The sequence below is a fragment of the Cydia splendana genome, chromosome 2 (assembly GCF_910591565.1).
Source record: "Cydia splendana chromosome 2, ilCydSple1.2, whole genome shotgun sequence".
NCBI lineage: Eukaryota > Metazoa > Arthropoda > Insecta > Lepidoptera > Tortricidae > Cydia > Cydia splendana.
Genome location: NC_085961.1, coordinates 24,890,681 through 24,910,413, shown reverse-complemented (window position 1 = coordinate 24,910,413; position 19,733 = coordinate 24,890,681). Strand labels below are relative to the sequence as shown.

The following is a 19,733-nucleotide window of genomic DNA, read 5'->3' as shown; positions in this document are numbered from 1 at the left end:
CTTATTAAAATCAAGCATTAAATCATTCCATACAATTCAGTCAATACAATACCGTTAGCAATTCCATTATTGTTGATGCGTAAATTTGTACGGTGGTACAGTGGTGGCCAGGCCGAGGCGTGACCTCAACGGCGAGCCGTGAGAACGCACCGCCGCACCGCCTGAGATGCCCACAATCAACGTCAACTAAACAGTGAGGCAAGTTCAAAGCGTTGACTTAATACATATATGCTAAATTAAGGACGCTACGCGCGAATAATTTTTCGCATATTGACACGCCTGTTCCTGTCTACGAAATTCGTCCCTACTTTATTTACCATAAAACTCCGTTTTAAGTGAAAACGCCAGTTCGTTGGTGTCACTAAATAACGTAATTTTGCGGGAAGAGTGACGGTTCTGCTTGGTAACGAGCTTGTATATTCTGTGGCCATGCTCGCGTTTTTAGGTACGCACGAATTCTGTAGATGGCGCTTGTTTTATTTGTATAAAGACGATTCGTGTCAAATGTTCTGACGGCCCTAACTTTACTTTTGAAATCTTTGAATCAAACATACATTTTGATATTTATATTATGCCATTTTGTTATCATTCGCCCGTGCGTCTCACTTGTGCCTATACAATACACAAACAAGTAGGTACATACTAGCGAAATGCAATCCAAATGCATGTCGTGTCCCATCCCATAAGAATTTGAGCCTTACAAATCTGGGGAGTGAGATCCCAACAATTAAGTACTCATCACTGCTGTGTGGTGGGAGGAACTCTACGTCCCGTCCTAAAGATGCAAAAGATGGCCTACATTCAAGCACGTCATGTCATATTACCTGAAATCAAATCGTATATGATTGCACAATCTAAAAATGTTGTTGAAATGGAACCTTTTAATACGTCTTCAAAACTACACGCTTTGCAAAGAGTAGTCGCATTTGTTCTGCATATTTAAACAACTTCATTAAGAGTAATGCTAAATTAGTCGGTAATTTGTTATAAAATGATATAAAACGTTAGCAACAACATACCAACGAGAATATTTAGGCAAACATACACTCACTGTAAAAAAAGTTTAAATAGAATGTTCGAACTACAGAACCAGTAGATTGTTTTGATTACTTACCTTTGATATAAATTAATTGTTGACTTACTGTAATTAGTATGTAGACTATGGTTGGCTTCCCGCTCACAACAGTCACGAACACAAGAACTGGCGGCTTCTAACAAAATGGTTTTTTAGTTAGTTACATAACATACATTAAATTTACTTACTACTCGTATCCTTTTATTGGAACTGTAAAGGACGTTCGGAAAACTTCGGTTCTAACAAAATGGTTTTTTAGTTACTTACATAACATACATTCAATTTACTTGCTATCCTTTTATTGGAACTGTAAAGGTGACGTTTGGATAACTTCGGATGTTAACTGTAGCTTGCCGCCGCCGCTGTATTTATCAATTCCCTTGATAAAATGAGTGACGGAATGAACCGCATAATCGCGTCAGTAATGCGGCGGAGAATATCACTCATTATACCTCTATTAAAGGCTTAAAGCTAAAGTGTGTGATCTCACCTTGCACTTGAATTGTATTGATACCTATTGTAATGTGATAACATTTCTTATCATTGTCATATCAGTTAAAATGAATACATATAAGCGATCGCAGTTTTACTCGATAGATAGTTACTGTCTATTGTTTGTGCTAGTTAAGAGGAATTTAAAGCATTATATTTCTGTAAAAAATGGCTGATAAGAGCGGAACTAATAAAAAAAGGAAAAGTATAAGTAACTATTAATATTTATTTTAAACTTATAGGTTTTGAAATAAATTTTAATTACAGAAAATTTATTCAACCGAAGATTAAAGATTAAAGATTAAAGATAATATATTACCTAAACGTATATTTTTATATTAATTACGTTTTTTTTTCACCACACCAGTTGGTAAAGGCTCTCTTGATTGTTAAAAAACTGATAAGAATTTTGAATTTTATTCACATGTGAGGCAAAGCAATCAAATGCAAATTTTGAGTTGTTTTGTTATGCTTGCTGGTAGAATTGACTCTTAAATGATGATTTTAAATGACAAATATTTAATAACATTAATTTAGAATCGATTTGCTTTGCTTTTGTTGGTTATTTTACAGTTATTATCCTTGTGTTGCTCCATGGTGAAATTTATTTTATTTTAGCGCAATTATGGTAACATTACGCTGACTATTGATTTAATTCTTGCCGAATTTTGAATTATGTAAGAATTCAAAACATTTAAATATATTTGCATGGTAGGTGTTGGTTTTTCGCTCTTAACTCTTATAATAAAAAATAAATAAAAAAATGACAAAAGTAGCTCAATAAATACAATTAATAGATCAATGCATAAAAATTTGTAAACATACCTTCTATAATTCTATAATTTTAATATCCAATGAGGAAAATGGGGACGCCGTGTGTATCGAGAAGCGATCAACCCCTTCTCTCTTAAGGCTCGGAAGGTCCAATTGATTCTTATACCTAGTACAGTATTACAAATGGGCGTTTTCTAAAATAAATATTGATAACCTGATTCTTTCAAATCTGGACGTTCTTGGGCTTATTCTACTCAGAATCGACAGCATTCTCCATCCCACCATTAAAAAAAGATGTCCCAAAATGTCCATTTCATTACGTTACGTTTTAGTATGAAAAAATTTTTCACTTGTATGTGCGTGACGTAGTGGAAACGTACAATTTTCATACAAATTCTTGGGACATTTTATTTTATCATCAGAATTGAATATACTAGTGATTCTGAGTTGAAAGAACCCAAAAACACCAGGATCTGTGAGAATCAGGTTTTCGATATTTATTTTAGAAAACGCCCAAATCCGGATTTTGAAGTGAAAACTTCTTTAGCGGCGCTGTGCACTTTTTGTGATGGGGGAAAAATGTTAAACTCGCGACAGCGTAAGACGTAAGACGCTTCGTAAGACGGACACGTGACCTGATCGAAAAACTGTTACAATGTCATTGAGTTTTCACTTCGGTTGTTTTTTTTAGTAACAGATGACAAGGAGGAACAATACTTCATGGCGTTAGCAGTTCTCGCAGCCATGCGCAGTCCGGACCCCGAACTTGGCGTTGGCGCATGTATTGTCGACGCCGATAGAAAAGTTGTCGGGTTAGGGTGAGTCCATCATTTTAACTAGCGTTTATACATACATACATACACATACATATTATCACGCCTATTTCCCGGAGGGGTAGGCAGAGACCACGGATTTCCACTTGCTACGATCCTGACATTCCTCTTTCGCTTCCTTCACTTTCATAACATTCCTCATACACGCTCGCCGGCTTACGGTGCTCTTGACCTAGCCTTTCTTCAGGATTTCACCGATCTGATCAGAGAAAGTTCGCCGAGGTCTACCCCTTCCAACTCCCACTTCCACTTCTCCACTCCACTTTCACTTCTTATAGCGTTTATAGCGATCTGAAAACCCCTTTCTTTTGCATATTAATCTGTTAAAAAGAGATGTTCATAAGCAGGTTCATAATATTGCCATCATGTACTCGTAAATGAGTGAATCAACTTTTTCTTGTCAGTCATTGCCTTGCTACCTAATATTGTCGCCTGGCTGAAGGGATAGAATAACATTTAAAAAGATCATACACCCAAATATACTTAGTTTAATAACGTAGATTAGAGGTACATTAAAAAAAATAAACTAACTTATTTAAATAAAACTAAATTAAAACTAAAACTTAATACTAAATAAAATTAAAATAAGGTTTAATTAATTGTTAACAGTTACAACAGGCATCCATATGGTTGTGAAGGGTTCTCGTGGGACAAGAAAGAAAAACATAACTATGGTAAGTGGTAAACTATCTGGCCCCTTAAATACATAATAGGGGCTCAGGACCGCTTCGGCCTCAGTTTCATTTCGTCATCTCCATAAATCGTCCACAGTGCCATGTCGTCAGCCTACAATTCCTAAATCGTCACCTTCCTAACTTGCCTACTTTCTGATATCGTCAATACCCCATTTTGTCTACGTTCCTATTTCGACCAAAGTGCCAACTCGTCCGCGTTCTTTTATTTGAATTGAGAATGTAGAATTAATACTGATTGTCACTTAAACTGTCAGAAGCAGCACACATTTTATTCAAATAAAATATTTTTTCTAGCTCAATAGGTATCTAAGAAAGACAGATAAATAGGTAGTTACAAGTGTTTTTTTTTTCAGAGATGGACAACGAATATAGCCAATCAATACTACTTGGATTTGTAGAGGAAGCTTATCAAGCTGAAACACAAGAGTTTTTCAGGTTGAGATCAACCGATTCTACACCTGACCTGTACGTACATCGTGGCACACAAACACCTCAGCCACAGTTAGAAGAAAGCTTCTCACAAACCCCGAATTCATCTGCCCAAGATGTCTTTACTCAGACGGACGAATCTGCTGAGCATATTTCCACGCAGACGGATGACAGTTTTGGTCTCAGAAATTAGGAGTGTTGACGAATCGGCACTGTAATCTAATTAGGAATATAACCAAGTTACTACAGTGGCCCACGTAAGAAAGCGGGCGAGATAAGAAAATGACGATATAGGAATGCTGGCGAATCGGAACAGTAGACCAAATGCGAATGAGAACTACTTAAGAAGTTGCCGAAATGAAACTGAGGCCGAAGCGGTCCTGAGCCATAATAGGTAGGTATACCTACTCGTATGTGAAATAAGTGCATATCTTATGTGTAATAGAGTTTCTCTTATCTTAGTGCTTAGTCGATCTTAGAAGGTCGTAAAATAATAAAAATAACGTCGTTAAACGAAGGGCCATGCCTGGGGTTAATATTCATCAAATTGAGAGAAAAATATTTTTCATTATGTCAATATCCAGAAAGGATATTTTTTTACACCAAGACGATGGTGAACAAACGTGTGGCTACACAGCCTGTGGGTGCTTGCAACTCTAGTGAATTTACTTACACGCGCATCACCGACCCTTAAAAAAAAGTACCTAAATTAATAAAACAAATTTGAACGGCAAATTGAGACTACGTGTTTCTATGGAGAGTTTAGGACCACTGCAACCATTTATGATATTCTAAGATAAGATAAGATAACTGAGCCATTCGTCAATGGTTCTGTTCTAGAGTCTGTGCGGAAAAAGAAGAGTCGTAAAATGTATGGGATCCAATACAGTCTACGACTCTTCTCTTTCCGCACAGACTCTACATTTTATGTGCTAGAGTAAAAATGCCACAAAAAACGGCACGGGCATCCCTCGCCTTTATTTAATCCATTGTAGGTTGTAGTGGAAAAATTAAAAGATGTAAATACAATACAATACAATACTCTTTATTGCACACCTCACATACACGTAGTTTACAATAAATGTACAATAACATAAACAAAGACAATAGAGGTAACAACAGGCGGTCTTATCGCTTAAGAGCGATCTCTTCCAGACAACCTTTGGGTATCGGAGACAAAAGAATTATAATATACGGTAGGTGGCGCTAAGAAAAAATATGAAAAGTCGAATTGAATATAACTAAACAACACAAAACATTAATATAGATAAACATACTTAAATACGTATAACCATAAACATACATAAACATACATTCATAAAAAGTATATATTAAACAAAGAAACAACAGTGTCAATATTATACAAATAAAAACTAAGGTAGGGAAAGATAGTATTCCTTAAGGTTTGATTTGAAGGAGGTAATAGATTGAGAACGTCTTAACTCAACAGGTAGAGAGTTCCATAGTCGAATGGCCCGAAAAGTAAATGAGCAGTTATAAAATTTGGAAGAGGAAGATGGCACAGATAGGAGCAAATTTTGAGAGGTGTTAAGAGAATTTACATAAGGGAAACGTTCTTTGAGATAGCGGGGAGTTGCAGGATTAAAAAGTATAGAATAAAGAAAAGAAAGTATGTGTGAGTTACGACGATGACGGATAGGGAGCCACTTGAGTTGGGATCGGAAACTGGAAATATGGTCATATTTGCGTAACCCGAATATGAACCGAATACAGACATTTTGAATGCGCTCAAGGTTATTGAGTTGCTCCTCAGTAAGGTCGAGATAGGAGATATCAGCATAATCAAGAATAGGGAGAAGTAACGTTTGAGCAAGCGCAATTTTAGTAGGTATAGGCAGAAAGTTACTAAGTCGCCTGAGAGACCCTATAGCGGCAAACATCTTCTTGCTCACTTCACTCAATTGAGGTACCCAACATAGAGAGCGATCCATAACAACGCCAAGATTTCTCACTTGGCTGGAATAAGGAATTTGGATACCACCAAACACTATCGGACGAAGCTTAGCGAAGTCGATTTTGGAAATCAGTTTAGGGCTGCCAATCACAATTACCTGAGTTTTCAGTGGATTTACTCTAAGGCCATAATTCTGACTCCAATTGGATAAGCGCATCAAGTCAAGATTCGTGCCCTCTATGACTGAATCGAGATCACCAAGAACACCCTGCGAATAAATTTGGAGGTCGTCGGCATAGAGGTGATAATAATGTATATGTATATTATTACATGTATAAATAACAAAATTAATTAATCGATTACACCTTGCCAAGGCTATTGCCTTTATTATCTTGTTTAAGAGTTTGTAAGGACCAATAGAAGATAATTTTATTGAAAAAACTTCGAAGCTTTACCTATAAGTAATGATCCTGAAACTTTTTTGCAGTCTGCAGGCTTAAGGTAACATTCGGATGACGACTAGCGACTGTAGCATTGGCACTATTGCTGCGTTAAGGTGACAGTCCATTTCCAACGACAGCAGCACTACCATTCATTTTACTATGGAAATTGACAATAACACCACGCGTTCATACTAGTAGTGCAGCTGCGGTCTGAAATGGAATGTTACCGTAAAATGGGGTCAAAACTGAAATTCAAACCTCGATAACATTTTATTTTTATATATGAAAACTGAATGGTGTATATAATAAGTGTTCCGGACGTTTGTATTTTAGTTTTTATTTTATTTTGGGTAGTTTCATTCCATAACTTTGACGATAAAGAGGAAAACCCACCTCACCCCGTAGTGCCTCGAATTTGGGGTGAGAGGGGTTTTCATACAAAGGTGATTTTGGAAGATTGTTGGATCGATTTTTTTTTATTATGCGTATTACTAATATAGCTCCATTTTAAATTGGAATACATTATTTTTGTAGCAGTAGCCTTAAAATCCCTTTTCACCCCCCTCTCAAACCTTCTCTCCCCATTCATAACCCACCTCTCCCCGCGAAACCTACTCACCCCGTTTTACGGTACCCTTACTGTTGTGGCGTTATTGCTGCGGCGTTGACGCGGGCGACGTCACTGTCAATATCCTTGAGTCGCAACAGCTGCTGCTGCCACTTCTACAACTACTGCAATTGCCATCCGAATGTAACCCTTATTAATCAAAGATAACAGCAATCGAGCAATGCGTATCTTTTTGTTACTAATGCGATAAAGATGCACTTTAAAGTAAAACTCATCACTCTCATCAGATAACTTATCGAAACGGATTACTTTTATCGATTGTAGCGGACTGCACATAGTGATAATGCATATGCGTGTAGTGTGTGACATCGGAAAATATTACTAAGGTAAACGTTCTATAGTCTGTTTTTTGAAGTGAAAACTTCTTTAGCGGCGCTGTGCACTTTTTGAGGTGGGGAAAAAATGTTAAACTCGAGACAGCGTAAGACGTAAGACGTAACCCTCTCTTTCCACCGCGCGGCGAAAATGTATGCCTGAGCCTGCTGTTTCGTTTAGGCTGCGCAGGGCGCTTGCGTGACGTCACGTGTGACGGACAATGTCATTGTATTTTTCTTTTTTGATTTAAATGCCATCTAGTGAGTTTCCCTCAAACTGGTATTAATATAACTGTAGTAGGTACTCACAGTGATGTGCTTAGGGGTTTCAAAAAATGCGACGAAATAACGCTAGATGGCGTTAACCTTAATTATACATAGTGCTGCAGAACACGCATTTTAACTAGATGGCGCTGTTATTAATATTTTGTTGTTTTTTTTTTTAAACTATGAAGTATGTATTTAAACGCTCATTTGTTTCATGCATAAAAATATTACTTTATAGTTAAAAACAGACTATAGTATTGGAAATAGACTGTTCCAATACTTGACAGGCAGCCTGTTTGTCATCTCTATTGCTAAGAACTAGTTTATATCAATAGTGGCAACTATTGGGTCAGTATCCAGCACTAGGACATTTATGTTACTATACCCTTTACGTTAACTGACGTGTTTACTTTGGTTTTAATATTCACTGATCAGAACCTATGGTAGAAATGAGGTAAGATGACCATAACGCTACCTTTTCACTTTTCAGTATGCCACGCAGAGCTGAACGCCATTGTCAACAAAAACTCCGTAGATGTAAAAAATTGTTCAATCTACGTAACTCTGATCCCCTGCAACGAATGTGCTAAGCTAATAATACAATCTCGCATTAGAGAAGTAGTTTATCTCGATGAAAAGAAGACTAAGGAAGAACATATTGAAGCGAGAGAACTGGTATTTAAGATGTTTACAGGGGCCAAAGTGATTTGTAGGTAAATAGAAATTGTCTGAAATTTACTTTTTATCACATAAAAGCATTATTAGTCCTGTGAAGCTGTAATTTAGTTACTTACAGTCATTTTCTTTAACCGTTTGATGCATTAAGTATCAAATGACTGCAAGTAAATGTGAGTACATTAAAACAACCAAAGTAATAACCAAATTTATTTTAAATTAACCACTTAGTAACATGAACATTGTACTTTTTCCAGGCAATTCATGCCGGATAAAAAGAAGATTGAAATTAACTTTGACGGCTAGCTACGACGATTTATATTTCGGGATTTGAAATTATTAACAACATTATACTAACAGAAATAGCTTTATTGCTTTTCAAAATATTCTCCTTTGAGGTCTACGCATTTTTTCATTCGGGTAAACCAGTTTTTGTAACAGTTCAACCACTCCGACGGGGAAACCTCTAAAACGTGCGTTTTGAACGCATCGACCGCGGCTTCATCTAGGAAATAGGAACAAAGTACCGTAAAATGGGGTGAGTAGAGTCAAAACTGAAATTCAAACCTCGATAACATTTTATTTTTACATATGAAAACTGAATGGTGTATATAATAAGTGTTCCGGACGTTTGTATTTTAGTTTTTATTTTATTTTGGGTAGTTCCATTTCATAACTTTGGCGATAAAGAGGAAAACCGATCTCACCCCGTAGTGCCTCGTATTTGGGGTGAGAGGGGTTTTCATACAAAGGTGATTTTGGAAGATTGTTGGATCGATTTTTTTTATTATGCGTATATACGTACTATAGCTCCATTTTTAATTGGAATACATTATTTTTGTAGCAGTAGCCTTAAAATTCCTTCTCACCCCCCTCTCAAACCTTCTCTCCCCATTCATAACCCACCTCTCCCCGCGAAACCTACTCACCCCGTTTTACGGTACTGGCTAAAGAATATTCACAATGAAAAACAGAATAGAATAATGCCATATCTTTGATGATGTTTTGGATTTATTAAAACTTTTGGAATGTAATATTTTTTTGCTTTTATGTTACTAATGTCTGTGTACCTACACTGTCACTTATTTTTACATGGTCATCTTTTACTTCGGTATGGGTGTTGATTATTTTTATAGTGTTTTATTTTATTTTACTTTAATTGATAATTCAATGAATTGTTATTCAATTGAGATCGACCTAATTATAAGTATGAATATTAATTACCCTTTTGACATGTAAAATTTGTAAATTTATGAATAAAAGAATATAAATATGAATATTTAAGCCATGTTTATTAAATAAGAATGAATAAGCTGTATTTCGATGATAATAGCTGTTAAAGATGAGATTGCTGCGATTGTTGCTCAAGACGAAAGTCTTTAATCAATGTGTGTTACCAGTGATGACTTACGGCTCCGAAACGTGGTCTTTCACTATCGGCCTCATCTCAAACCTCAAAGTCGCTCTACGAGCTATGGAGAGGGCTATGCTCGGAGTTTCTCTACGTGTACATAGCCTACCGGATTAGCAAGCTGAAGTGGCAATGGGCAGGCCACATTGCACGCAGAGAAGATGGCCGATGGGGTCGAAAAGTGCTCGAGTGGAGACCACGGACTAGCAAGCGCAGCGTAGGACGTCCACCCACAAGATGGACAGACGACCTTGTTAAGGTCGCCGGAAGACGCTGGATGCGGGTCGCTTCCAACCGGCATGTATGGAGGTCCAAGGGGGAGGCCTATGTTCAAATCGAATCAAATCAAAAAATCAAAAATATACTTTATTCATGTAGGCCTAGCATAGGGTTGCCATAAGTGTGGGGACTCAGACCGGGACATTTAGAGAAAACCGGCCAAGTGCGAGTCGGACTTGCGTCGCGTTTAAAGGGTTACACAATTTATAACAATGTATTTTTTCATGTGAAACGTGAGTGAAATGTCTATAATTAAGTCCGACTCACGCTTGACTGCACCTTTCTAATAGGTTTTCCTATAGATAGGTAAAGAACTATTTTGTGTTTTTTTTTTTTTTCAAAATTTTAGCACAGTAGTTTCGGAGATAAATTTTCCATGTGTTTAAATGATTATTCATTGACCAGTCAAGCTACCATGTAGATTCAGGGAATTCAGGGTCAACCAGCAAAAAACGCGAGCGCGAAATTTTTTTGACAAAGTTGTGAAAGCGTGTTAAAAAGGCCGGGCCGGGCCTAAAAATCCGAAGTTCCCCAGTGAGGCTAGCTTTCATGCAAGGTCGAAGCCGTGCTTCAGGATAAGCTCAGCTAGAGCATAGACGCCAACCAATGTCCACTGTATTAAAAAGCGAAACCGCAGGCCGAGCTTGGCGCAGCGAGGTCAAAGGCTAAGCTGAAGAAGAGGAGATTTGGAAGACAAACCAAAAATTTAGGTAAAATGTGAGGCTGAAGGTCGAGCTCAGAAATCTCCACATTACTTAATAAGCCCGAAGCGTACTTATAACCAGCGCGGTGAGCTTTCATGCGAGGCAAAAGGCCAAGCTTCTCAAATCAAATTTTTATATTTGTTAAAAATTAAGCGACGCCGAAGGTCGATCTGTAAGAAAGCAGCGCTAGTGTTACTCAACAATAATATGTGTCATATGTAGGTACAAGAGTTACTCGGAGGGCCGAAGTTCCATTGATGAGGTTTTAGGCCCTTGGGAGCCTGAAATACGAGCTCTACATTACAGACTTTAAAAGGTATAAAATAACATAATTTACATAATCATCTAATTATTGTGTGTCTGAGAAACTGATATTGGACATTAGGTAAAAGTAGGTACCATAATACATTTTTTTTTAATTTTGGCCATGGATATGAAACGTAGAAATGTAGGTATATTATTATTTACCAAGTCCAGCCCCCTACTAAATAACTATGATTTTTAAACCGGGACAATTTTCTTATCGGCCGGGACGCCGGGACACCGTGCTTCAAACCGGGACATGTCCCGGCGTACCGGGACGTATGGCAACCCTAGCCTAGCAACAAGCTCTTATGAATCGTAATTAATCTTAATCTAATTATAAGAGCAATTTATTGATGCTAATATTATTCCATAATAAAATTGGATTATTATACATATCAAATTTAACACTAAGAATTTCACAAACGGATCGTTAATCATTAAAAAGATTGTATAAAAAAATACTAGTCTAGAATTTCTAGAATAAAATCTAAATGTCAAAAAAAAAGCATAAGTAACAAAAGAAGTAGATAGTATTACATCGGAATATCCATTTCCTCATCAATAATCAAATATACCTAATAAATAAATAATCACTACGAATAACAATTAATCCCACGTTGTAATATCATTCATGTAGTCTTGTATGGTATAATAAGCTTTAGAAATAAGTTTACGCTTTACATAATTCTTAAATTTATTAATAGATAATTCAGTAATATGGTTTGGAAGTTTATTATAAAATCTTACACAACTACTTACCCGTGAATGATTTTTTAATTTTATGGAGCCGAGTGAAGGGCACTGCGAGCTTATGTTTATTTCTAGTAATAATATAATGAATTTCACAATTTTTCCTAAAATTTACAATGTTTTTATGTACATACAGAATATTCTCATAAATGTATTGACAGTGCACTGTCATTATGTCAATTTCCTTAAATTTATCTCTAAGTGAGTCTCTATGGCTCATTTTGTATATTGCTCGAATACTTAGCCCTCTTCTGCAGAACAAAAATGGTATTTATCTCTGAAGCACCGCCCCACAGTAAAATACCATATGCCATAATGCTATGGAAGTAACTAAAATATACTAATCGAGCTGTTTTCACATCAGTTAACTGACGGGTTTTGCTCACTGCAAAAGCTGCAGAGCTCAGTCTATTCGAAAGAGTAGCAATATGGGGACCCCACTGGAGTTTAGAATCTAAAGTTATACCAAGAAAATCTGTACTATCAACTAATTCCAATTCCTCATCCTTCACAATGACACTTGTTTGCACATGCCTTACGTTACTACTAGTGACAAACTTAATACATTTAGTCTTTTTCTCATTGAACAATAAATTATTAACATTGAACCAACTTACTACTTTTGAAATGGCATTGTTTACATCATTGTAAGCTTGTTGCTGTCGTTTGACTTTGAAAATAAGTGAGGTGTCGTCTGCAAACAATACTATATCATGGTGGGTCTTAACAAGGAATGGCAAGTCATTTATGTAGATAAGGAACAGGAAAGGCCCCAATATTGACCCCTGTGGTACACCCATAGAGACTAATGACCCAGGTGATCGCTGTCCATTCACATCGACCCTTTGTATTCTACCATTTAAGTAGGACTTAAGTAAATTCAGTGCCGATCCTCTAACTTCGTAATAATGAAGTTTCCCGATTAATGTTTCATGACAAACACAGTCGAAGGCCTTAGATAAATCACAGAAGACACCTAAAGCATCTCGTGACTCCTCCCAGGCATCGAAAATATGCTTAATTAGCTCAACACCGGCATCGGTTGTTGAGCGACCCCGTGTAAAACCAAACTGCTTATTATGCATCAAATTATTAACGTTAAAATGTCGTACTAATTGAGAAAGAACTAATTTTTCAAAAATCTTGCTAAATGTTGGTAGCACAGATATCGGTCTAAAGTTAGTGGGGTCAGAGCTGCTACCAGATTTAAATAAAGGAATTACTTTACTATGTTTCATTAGATCAGGAAACTCGCCGCAATCAACACTGTTGTTAAATATAACTACCAAGTCAGGCGCTACAATTTCTACTAAGGATTTGACAGCATGGACAGAGGTCATCAGTTTTTTTGTCATTAATTGATTTAAACGCCTTTATTACATCTGAGGTACAAACATGTTCAAAATGAAGGTCTCCACAACACTCTGGAGCGTTATTTTATAATAATGTAACAGCAGATGAGGGTGATGAATTTAAATCCTTAGTTGTGGATACTGGTACCTCGGTGAAAAATTTTTCAAATTCTGTAGCTACTTCTAAATTGGCATCTATAATTTTGTTATCAATGTTTAGTTTAAGCTCTTTAATTGTGTGTTTCGAGCGACCAGTCTCCACATTTATAACTTTCCAGGTTGCTTTAACAATGTCGGAACTACTTTTTATTTTCTGACTTAGATAATTTCGCTTAGCTATATGACAATCTACTTTAAACTTCTTCGAATACTCCTTCACATGTTCTTTAAATTCATCACTCTGATTAAACCGCCGTTCCTCATATAAGGCATACAGTTCACGTCTTCTTTGATGTAAGTCCGCAGTAGCCCACTCACTAAAAACTGATGCACCACTAACTACGACCGATTTTGAGGTGAATATCGCATTATAATGATCCATAAAAGTGTGAAAGAATGAATTATACATACTATTAGGACTCATATCGGAAGACAAAAAGGGTAGCGCCTGAACTAAACTTAGCTTCATTCTTTCCACGCGGTCCGAGGTTACTGGTACAAAAGTTATTTGTTTTCTCATGGTATTTTTCCTTAATGCCTCAAATACTATTAATTGACCTCAGTGGTCTGATTCTAAATTGCTGATAACTTTTTTAGCAATAGGAAAAATATCTGTGAAAATATTATCTATACAGGTTCAGCAGTGGACGTCTTATGGCTGAGATGATGATGATATGAGCTGTTAAAGAACGCATCAGACTCATCAGAGAACTTCGAACAAGGGTATGTATAGCGTGTAGTGTCACGATGCCCTGCCGGTTTCATAGTGGATTGGCGAAGCCAGAAAAATAGGCAAAGTCTAGAAAGTGAGGCCGAGCACTCTTAGTGAGGCCAGTAAATAAACTGTACCTACCGGCCTGGGCTATAACCGCGAAAGTCGAATTTCGCCAATTGCGGGCATTTTTCTCTGTCACTCTAATTACGCCTGCATTGGAGTAAAAGCAATTTGCGAATTTCGGTTTTCGCGGTAACCCCTCTGGTGGCTTTAATCTTAAGGGGCCCACTGATTAACAGTCCGCCGGACGGTATCGGCCAGTCAGTTAGAACAAAATTTTGACAGTTCCGAACAACTGACAGGCCGATACCGTCCGGCGGACTGTTAATCAGTGGGCCCCTTTAGTCCCTTTCACTTAAGAGGAAAGGGAATGACGGATTCTCCATACAAACTTAGTCTCCATTTTTCTCTCTGAATATTAACATTATAGAGAGTATGTTTACACAATTTGGTGTATATTGACCTTAGCTATTTAATTTGAATTTTTAGATTTCCTGATTAGGTATTACATTTATAGTAGTTTAAGGAGTGAAGCCAAATTCCATACAAACTTATAAATGCTCCTAACTTAAAAATTTAAAAATAATTCAAACGAAGGGGAAGACTCACTCTCTAACAAAACGCGTCTGCTACGGTTAGCACAGATATGGCCGCTAGGTGGCGACAGCGCCACGCGCGGCTTATGGCTTTCCCCAAAATTGGGTTGGAACGGATGTACTTTTAGCTACCTGTAGCAAAGCGACGAAATCGCGGAGTCAGCCACGCCTGGCCTAGCTGTGGTTGATATACATAAGATTGTGTCAAAATATTTTAAATAATGTTAAGTAATATCCAGAGTGAAAAATGAGGACTACGTTTGTATGTAAAGGCAGTTTCGGGGCGGCATTCCACTTTCGTCTTTTAAGAGCGACATAGTTTTGTTTTCTTCAATTATTTAACTTATATTTCACTGATCCTTTTATAATAAATACTGTCTAAGATAAGAAAACTTATCTGAGTTTAAACGCACGCCAAATAACTTTGTTAAAATAAATGCTGTAAATCGCCAACCTAACAAAAAAGCATTTTCCACGTCTTCCATACTTCAGTAAGTTTGTTTATTCTCGTTTAATAGATAAAGCGAGCTGGTGGCTTATGTGCTCGGATCTGCAACAAAAGCCTTATCCTCGCCTTTGTGGTACACAATGCTACCTTCTCTATTGTAAGTATGTACTCGGAATAAACTCCTCACGTGTGTATCGTCGAATGTACGAGTACTTGACGAGAAAGATATGACATTCTCGTGTAATCGTGAAAGTTTATATAAGTATTCTCGTGTATGTATTGAATAAACTCGTACGTTAAATTAACTTATTATTTACGACACTGAACGACCGCTTCTTTATAGTCTTCATACAAACGTGGTCCCCATATTCCTCTCTGAATATTTACATTATATTAAATACTAGCTTTTGCCCGCGACTTCGTCTGCATGGAATTAGTGACAGCAGCTAAAGTAGGTATAGCGCCTGGATAATGCTAATAGCAATCATTCAATTCGCGCATTGCTTATGTACTTCAATTATTAGGCAATTCATTAACTCTTTCAATTCCACCCCCCTTTGCACTCACTTCAGGGATGATTTCCGATATAAAAATCCTATGTGTCCTTCCCCGGGACTCAAACTATCTCTATACCAAATTTCAACTAAATCGGTTCAGCGGCTTAAGCGTGAAGAGGTAACAGACAGACAGACAGACGGACACACTTTCGCCTTTATAATATTAAGTATGGATATTTTCACACAATTTAAGCTATATTGACCATCTATACCGCTTCGTTTGTTTTCTTTTTCGAATTTTTTATTACAAATAGTATAGAGTTAGGACATTAAAAATGTGTGTGGATTTATTTTCCTCTCCTAACTCTTATAACAATAATAAAATTGCTGTGGTTACTATACATCACATTGTATAAAATATTTTTCATCATATCAATATCCAGGGAAAAATGGGGTCTACGTTTTTATAGAGAAGCAGTCGTCCTCTTTCCCTTAACTTTACCACAGTGCATTTGTTTCAGAGATAAAATCTTGTACCGAATGTAAGGAGAACGACATTACTATTAGATATATACTGAACCAGTAAAATTCACTCTTTAAGTCAAACGCAATGATATTGGGTATAGTTTGTGCCTTGTACCTACAAAGGTCCGTTTTGATTACTCGCGAGAATCTGATCGCTGAAAGACGTCGTTCATCAAGTATATGCTAGTAAATGGCAAGATTACCCATAAACAGAGAGACATGAGATCCTTTCAGGCTTATAATTGTTCGTCTCCCCACGTGAGGGCCGACCCGGACATCTCACTCCCGATGACTCAGCGCTCGACCTCGATTCGCGGCAAAGCCTCCGATTCAAATCAGAGATTTCAGGATACCCGATTGTATTATTCCAGTTTCCTAACCAAAAATCCAATTGTGCTCGAATCCCTTTCGAGAAAATCCGAAGTCCCGCTGAGATTGCCTGAATCGAACCTTGGTGGGAATGAATAACCGCGAATAATACGATGTCATCCGCCGTTATTATCTAACAATGATACAGTGCTTTTGCGATAAAAATCTCGAATAATAATCGGCCAACTAGCGCTCCGCAACGCGAGGTATAAAAGAAGATATCATGACAATTCAGATAATGGGCCGCTATTAAAACAATTACGTGTACATGATGTGTTTATTATAATGTTTGTAAACGCATGAAATTGCTCTGATCCGGGAAGGTCATAGGTAAAACATCGAAAATTACCGGATTCTGAAATAACTATATCAATTATGCTGATCTTGATAACACAGCAATAACACAACTGGTTTGATTTCTATACGTGTGTGTCACGTTATCTTTCATAGGTTACCTAATGATTATATTTGGATTCTATCACTGAATCATAAATCGACTTAAATAATTTCTTAATGAATTACCTATCTATTAAGAAATTATTTATCCACAGTACAAATTTAGCGCCGTGCATTACCTAATGATCTATTAATTAATTAGAAGTAATATTCAGAAAACTATATTGTGTACCTACATATATACGCAATGTCCTACCATGATTGCATCGCTGCAAATTACCGCAATTCAAATAATGAATATAAAGTGAATATGGGTGTGTCATTGGAATGATAGCTTAGCGATTACATATTATTCACTGTGCAAGTAAGAAAGTCATTACTTAATTTGCTTAATTAGAGTATTCCTATTTTCAATGTATAGGTAATTCAGGGAAAGTGTTTATGCCCCATGCAACAGTAGAAAATAAGTGACAGTAACAGATATGAACTTAAATACATACTCTCGATTTATGATTCAGTGAGACTAAAATTTGTTTCTTCTTCGGTACATTTTATAAATAAATAATCACATCGACATCTCGGGACACAGTTCGACGTAGCCCCAAACTAGGCATAGCTTGTACTATGGGTACTAGGCGACCATATAAACATACTTTAATATAAATAAATATATACTTATATACACAGAAAACACACGATTCAGGAACCAATATCTGTGTTCATCACACAAATAAATGTCCTTACCGGGATTCGAACCCAGGACCATCGGCTTCGCAGGCAGGGTCACTACCTACTAGGCTAGACCGGTCGTCAAATACGACATTTCTATTAAATAACGGGTATACTACGAGTAGCTTGGACTGGATGTTTTGATTTTCTACCTTAACCTAATGATGGATTTAATGTTTAATAATGTTAAGGTTGAAAATCAAAATCCCTTAGTCATAAACTTGAAGCAATAGTGGTGTAAGGTGTATAGTGTATAGTATTCAGGTGAAAAGTATAAGTTGATATTAAGCACTCTATTTGTGATAATTATATATCTACCGAGTTACTGCGTGTCCTCATTGACGACTCACCCTCCACTCACGGCGCATTCGATTAATACAATTAGGTAAATGATACAGCAAGTATGAAGATGGAAGAGGACCATCGAAACGATAATTTTGGAAGCAAATTCGAAATTATTTTTGACCCTAACGACATTTTTGTGGCATTGCCGAGGGCTCTATATACTATAGTGCCATTACACCTTATAATGTTAAGATTTATGCAAAATTTGATAGTTCGCCGACGGTTACAAATAACAAGTTGTCATCGACGTCGCTATGCCTTATGCGACTTTATGAGGATAGCGTACCACCAATCTTTTTGGATAATAAGATTAATAAGTACGTGGGTACAAATTTGAATAAAACGATACTGTCACAGGGATTTTAGTAAATCAGATAGGGTATAAAAGCAACATCGAACACTAGGATTAGTTTTAGGTAGGTACCTACCTCCATGACACAAACAGCGATTTGTTGTATCCACTTATTCCGCTGTCTCAATAATGCAAAAAAAGAACAAAAAATCTGCCAAGAATTTAAAATATTGAATAAATCTTCTAGCCATATTTCCCACTTGTAATAAATTCTGTAGGGGTCAAAGCCCAATGCTGAGAGGAGGCCTGTGTTCGGCATTGGGACGTATATCATATATAGGCTGATTATAAATATTATAATTATGATAATTTTTCCAGGGGGTAAAATTGGGTTTACGTATATGTATAGCCAAATGGCCTTCCCACATCCTCTTAATAATTAGTTCTGCGACTCATCCCCTTAAAATGTGGTAGCTACACCGACGCCAGAAGCGGTATCATGGTTGCATTTTTATCACCTGTCATGTGCCATGCGTCACTTTCGCACTTACATATTTGTTAGAACGTGACAGGCATGGTGACAAATGATAAAGAGCCAAACATCTTAGCCCTACATGGTTGTTTTTAATATACTCATAGCTTTCCCTTTCATTTCCTTACAAGATACAGTTTCAAGTTTCTAGCTCCGCACACAAATCTCGGCCCGTTATCTCTAGGTGAGGGTGCTGTTTAGTGACGTCATCATCATCTCAGCTCTCAATTGACATTGTTCGTGTGTTTGCGCTGTGGTATAGTGCGCGTTTCATGGATTGGTTAGTGGCTATATATATTTATATATATTTTACAAATGTTCACTATTACGTTTTAAGTGATAAATGCTGTAAAATAGAATTCGTGAATGAGGCGAAGCCGAGCCGACAAAAAGACGAATCCATGAATTGCTATTCCTGCCGAGGCACATAACAGAGTTTTTCTCCAAACTTGTGGGGAAATAAAGTAAAATAATTAAATGTTTATAGTAAAATATGCGTAACTCGATTTTTATTCACATCTTGTTATTTTATATATATTTGAGTTTGACCATAATAAAAAACTTTTTCCACTATTTTTGCTACATGTTCACCTGAAATTTCCATATTGGAGAAAACAGTATTTTTGTTTCTGTAAATTATTTTGTTACTCATTATGTATATTAAAATGCCGTTATGTATAGCCGACGATGCTGTATAAAACTTTAAATTCTAAATAAATTTACTCCTC

The 19,733-nt window shown here is 36.8% G+C and overlaps 2 protein-coding genes and 1 long non-coding RNA gene across 3 annotated transcripts in view; all 3 read left to right on the top strand.

The window, feature by feature from the left end:
* The window catches only part of LOC134806030 (prefoldin subunit 5), a 114,889-nt gene extending 101,571 nt beyond the window's left edge, over window positions 1–13,318 (top strand). The window contains exon 4 of the transcript XR_010146451.1: window positions 12,942–13,318. The gene's annotated coding sequence lies outside the window, so the exon portion shown is untranslated. The remainder of the gene's footprint in view (window positions 1–12,941) is intronic.
* LOC134806038 (uncharacterized) overlaps window positions 1–19,733 on the top strand; it is a 447,581-nt gene that overhangs the window by 166,434 nt on the left and 261,414 nt on the right. The gene's annotated exons all lie outside the window — the stretch shown is intronic.
* LOC134806028 (deoxycytidylate deaminase-like) lies at window positions 1,689–11,640 on the top strand. Its single transcript, XM_063779235.1, has 5 exons — window positions 1,689–1,778; window positions 3,033–3,159; window positions 3,784–3,848; window positions 8,356–8,578; window positions 8,798–11,640. Exons 1-5 carry the CDS (start codon window positions 1,736–1,738, stop codon window positions 8,844–8,846), a joined length of 507 nt encoding a protein of 168 aa, XP_063635305.1. The 5' UTR covers window positions 1,689–1,735; the 3' UTR covers window positions 8,847–11,640.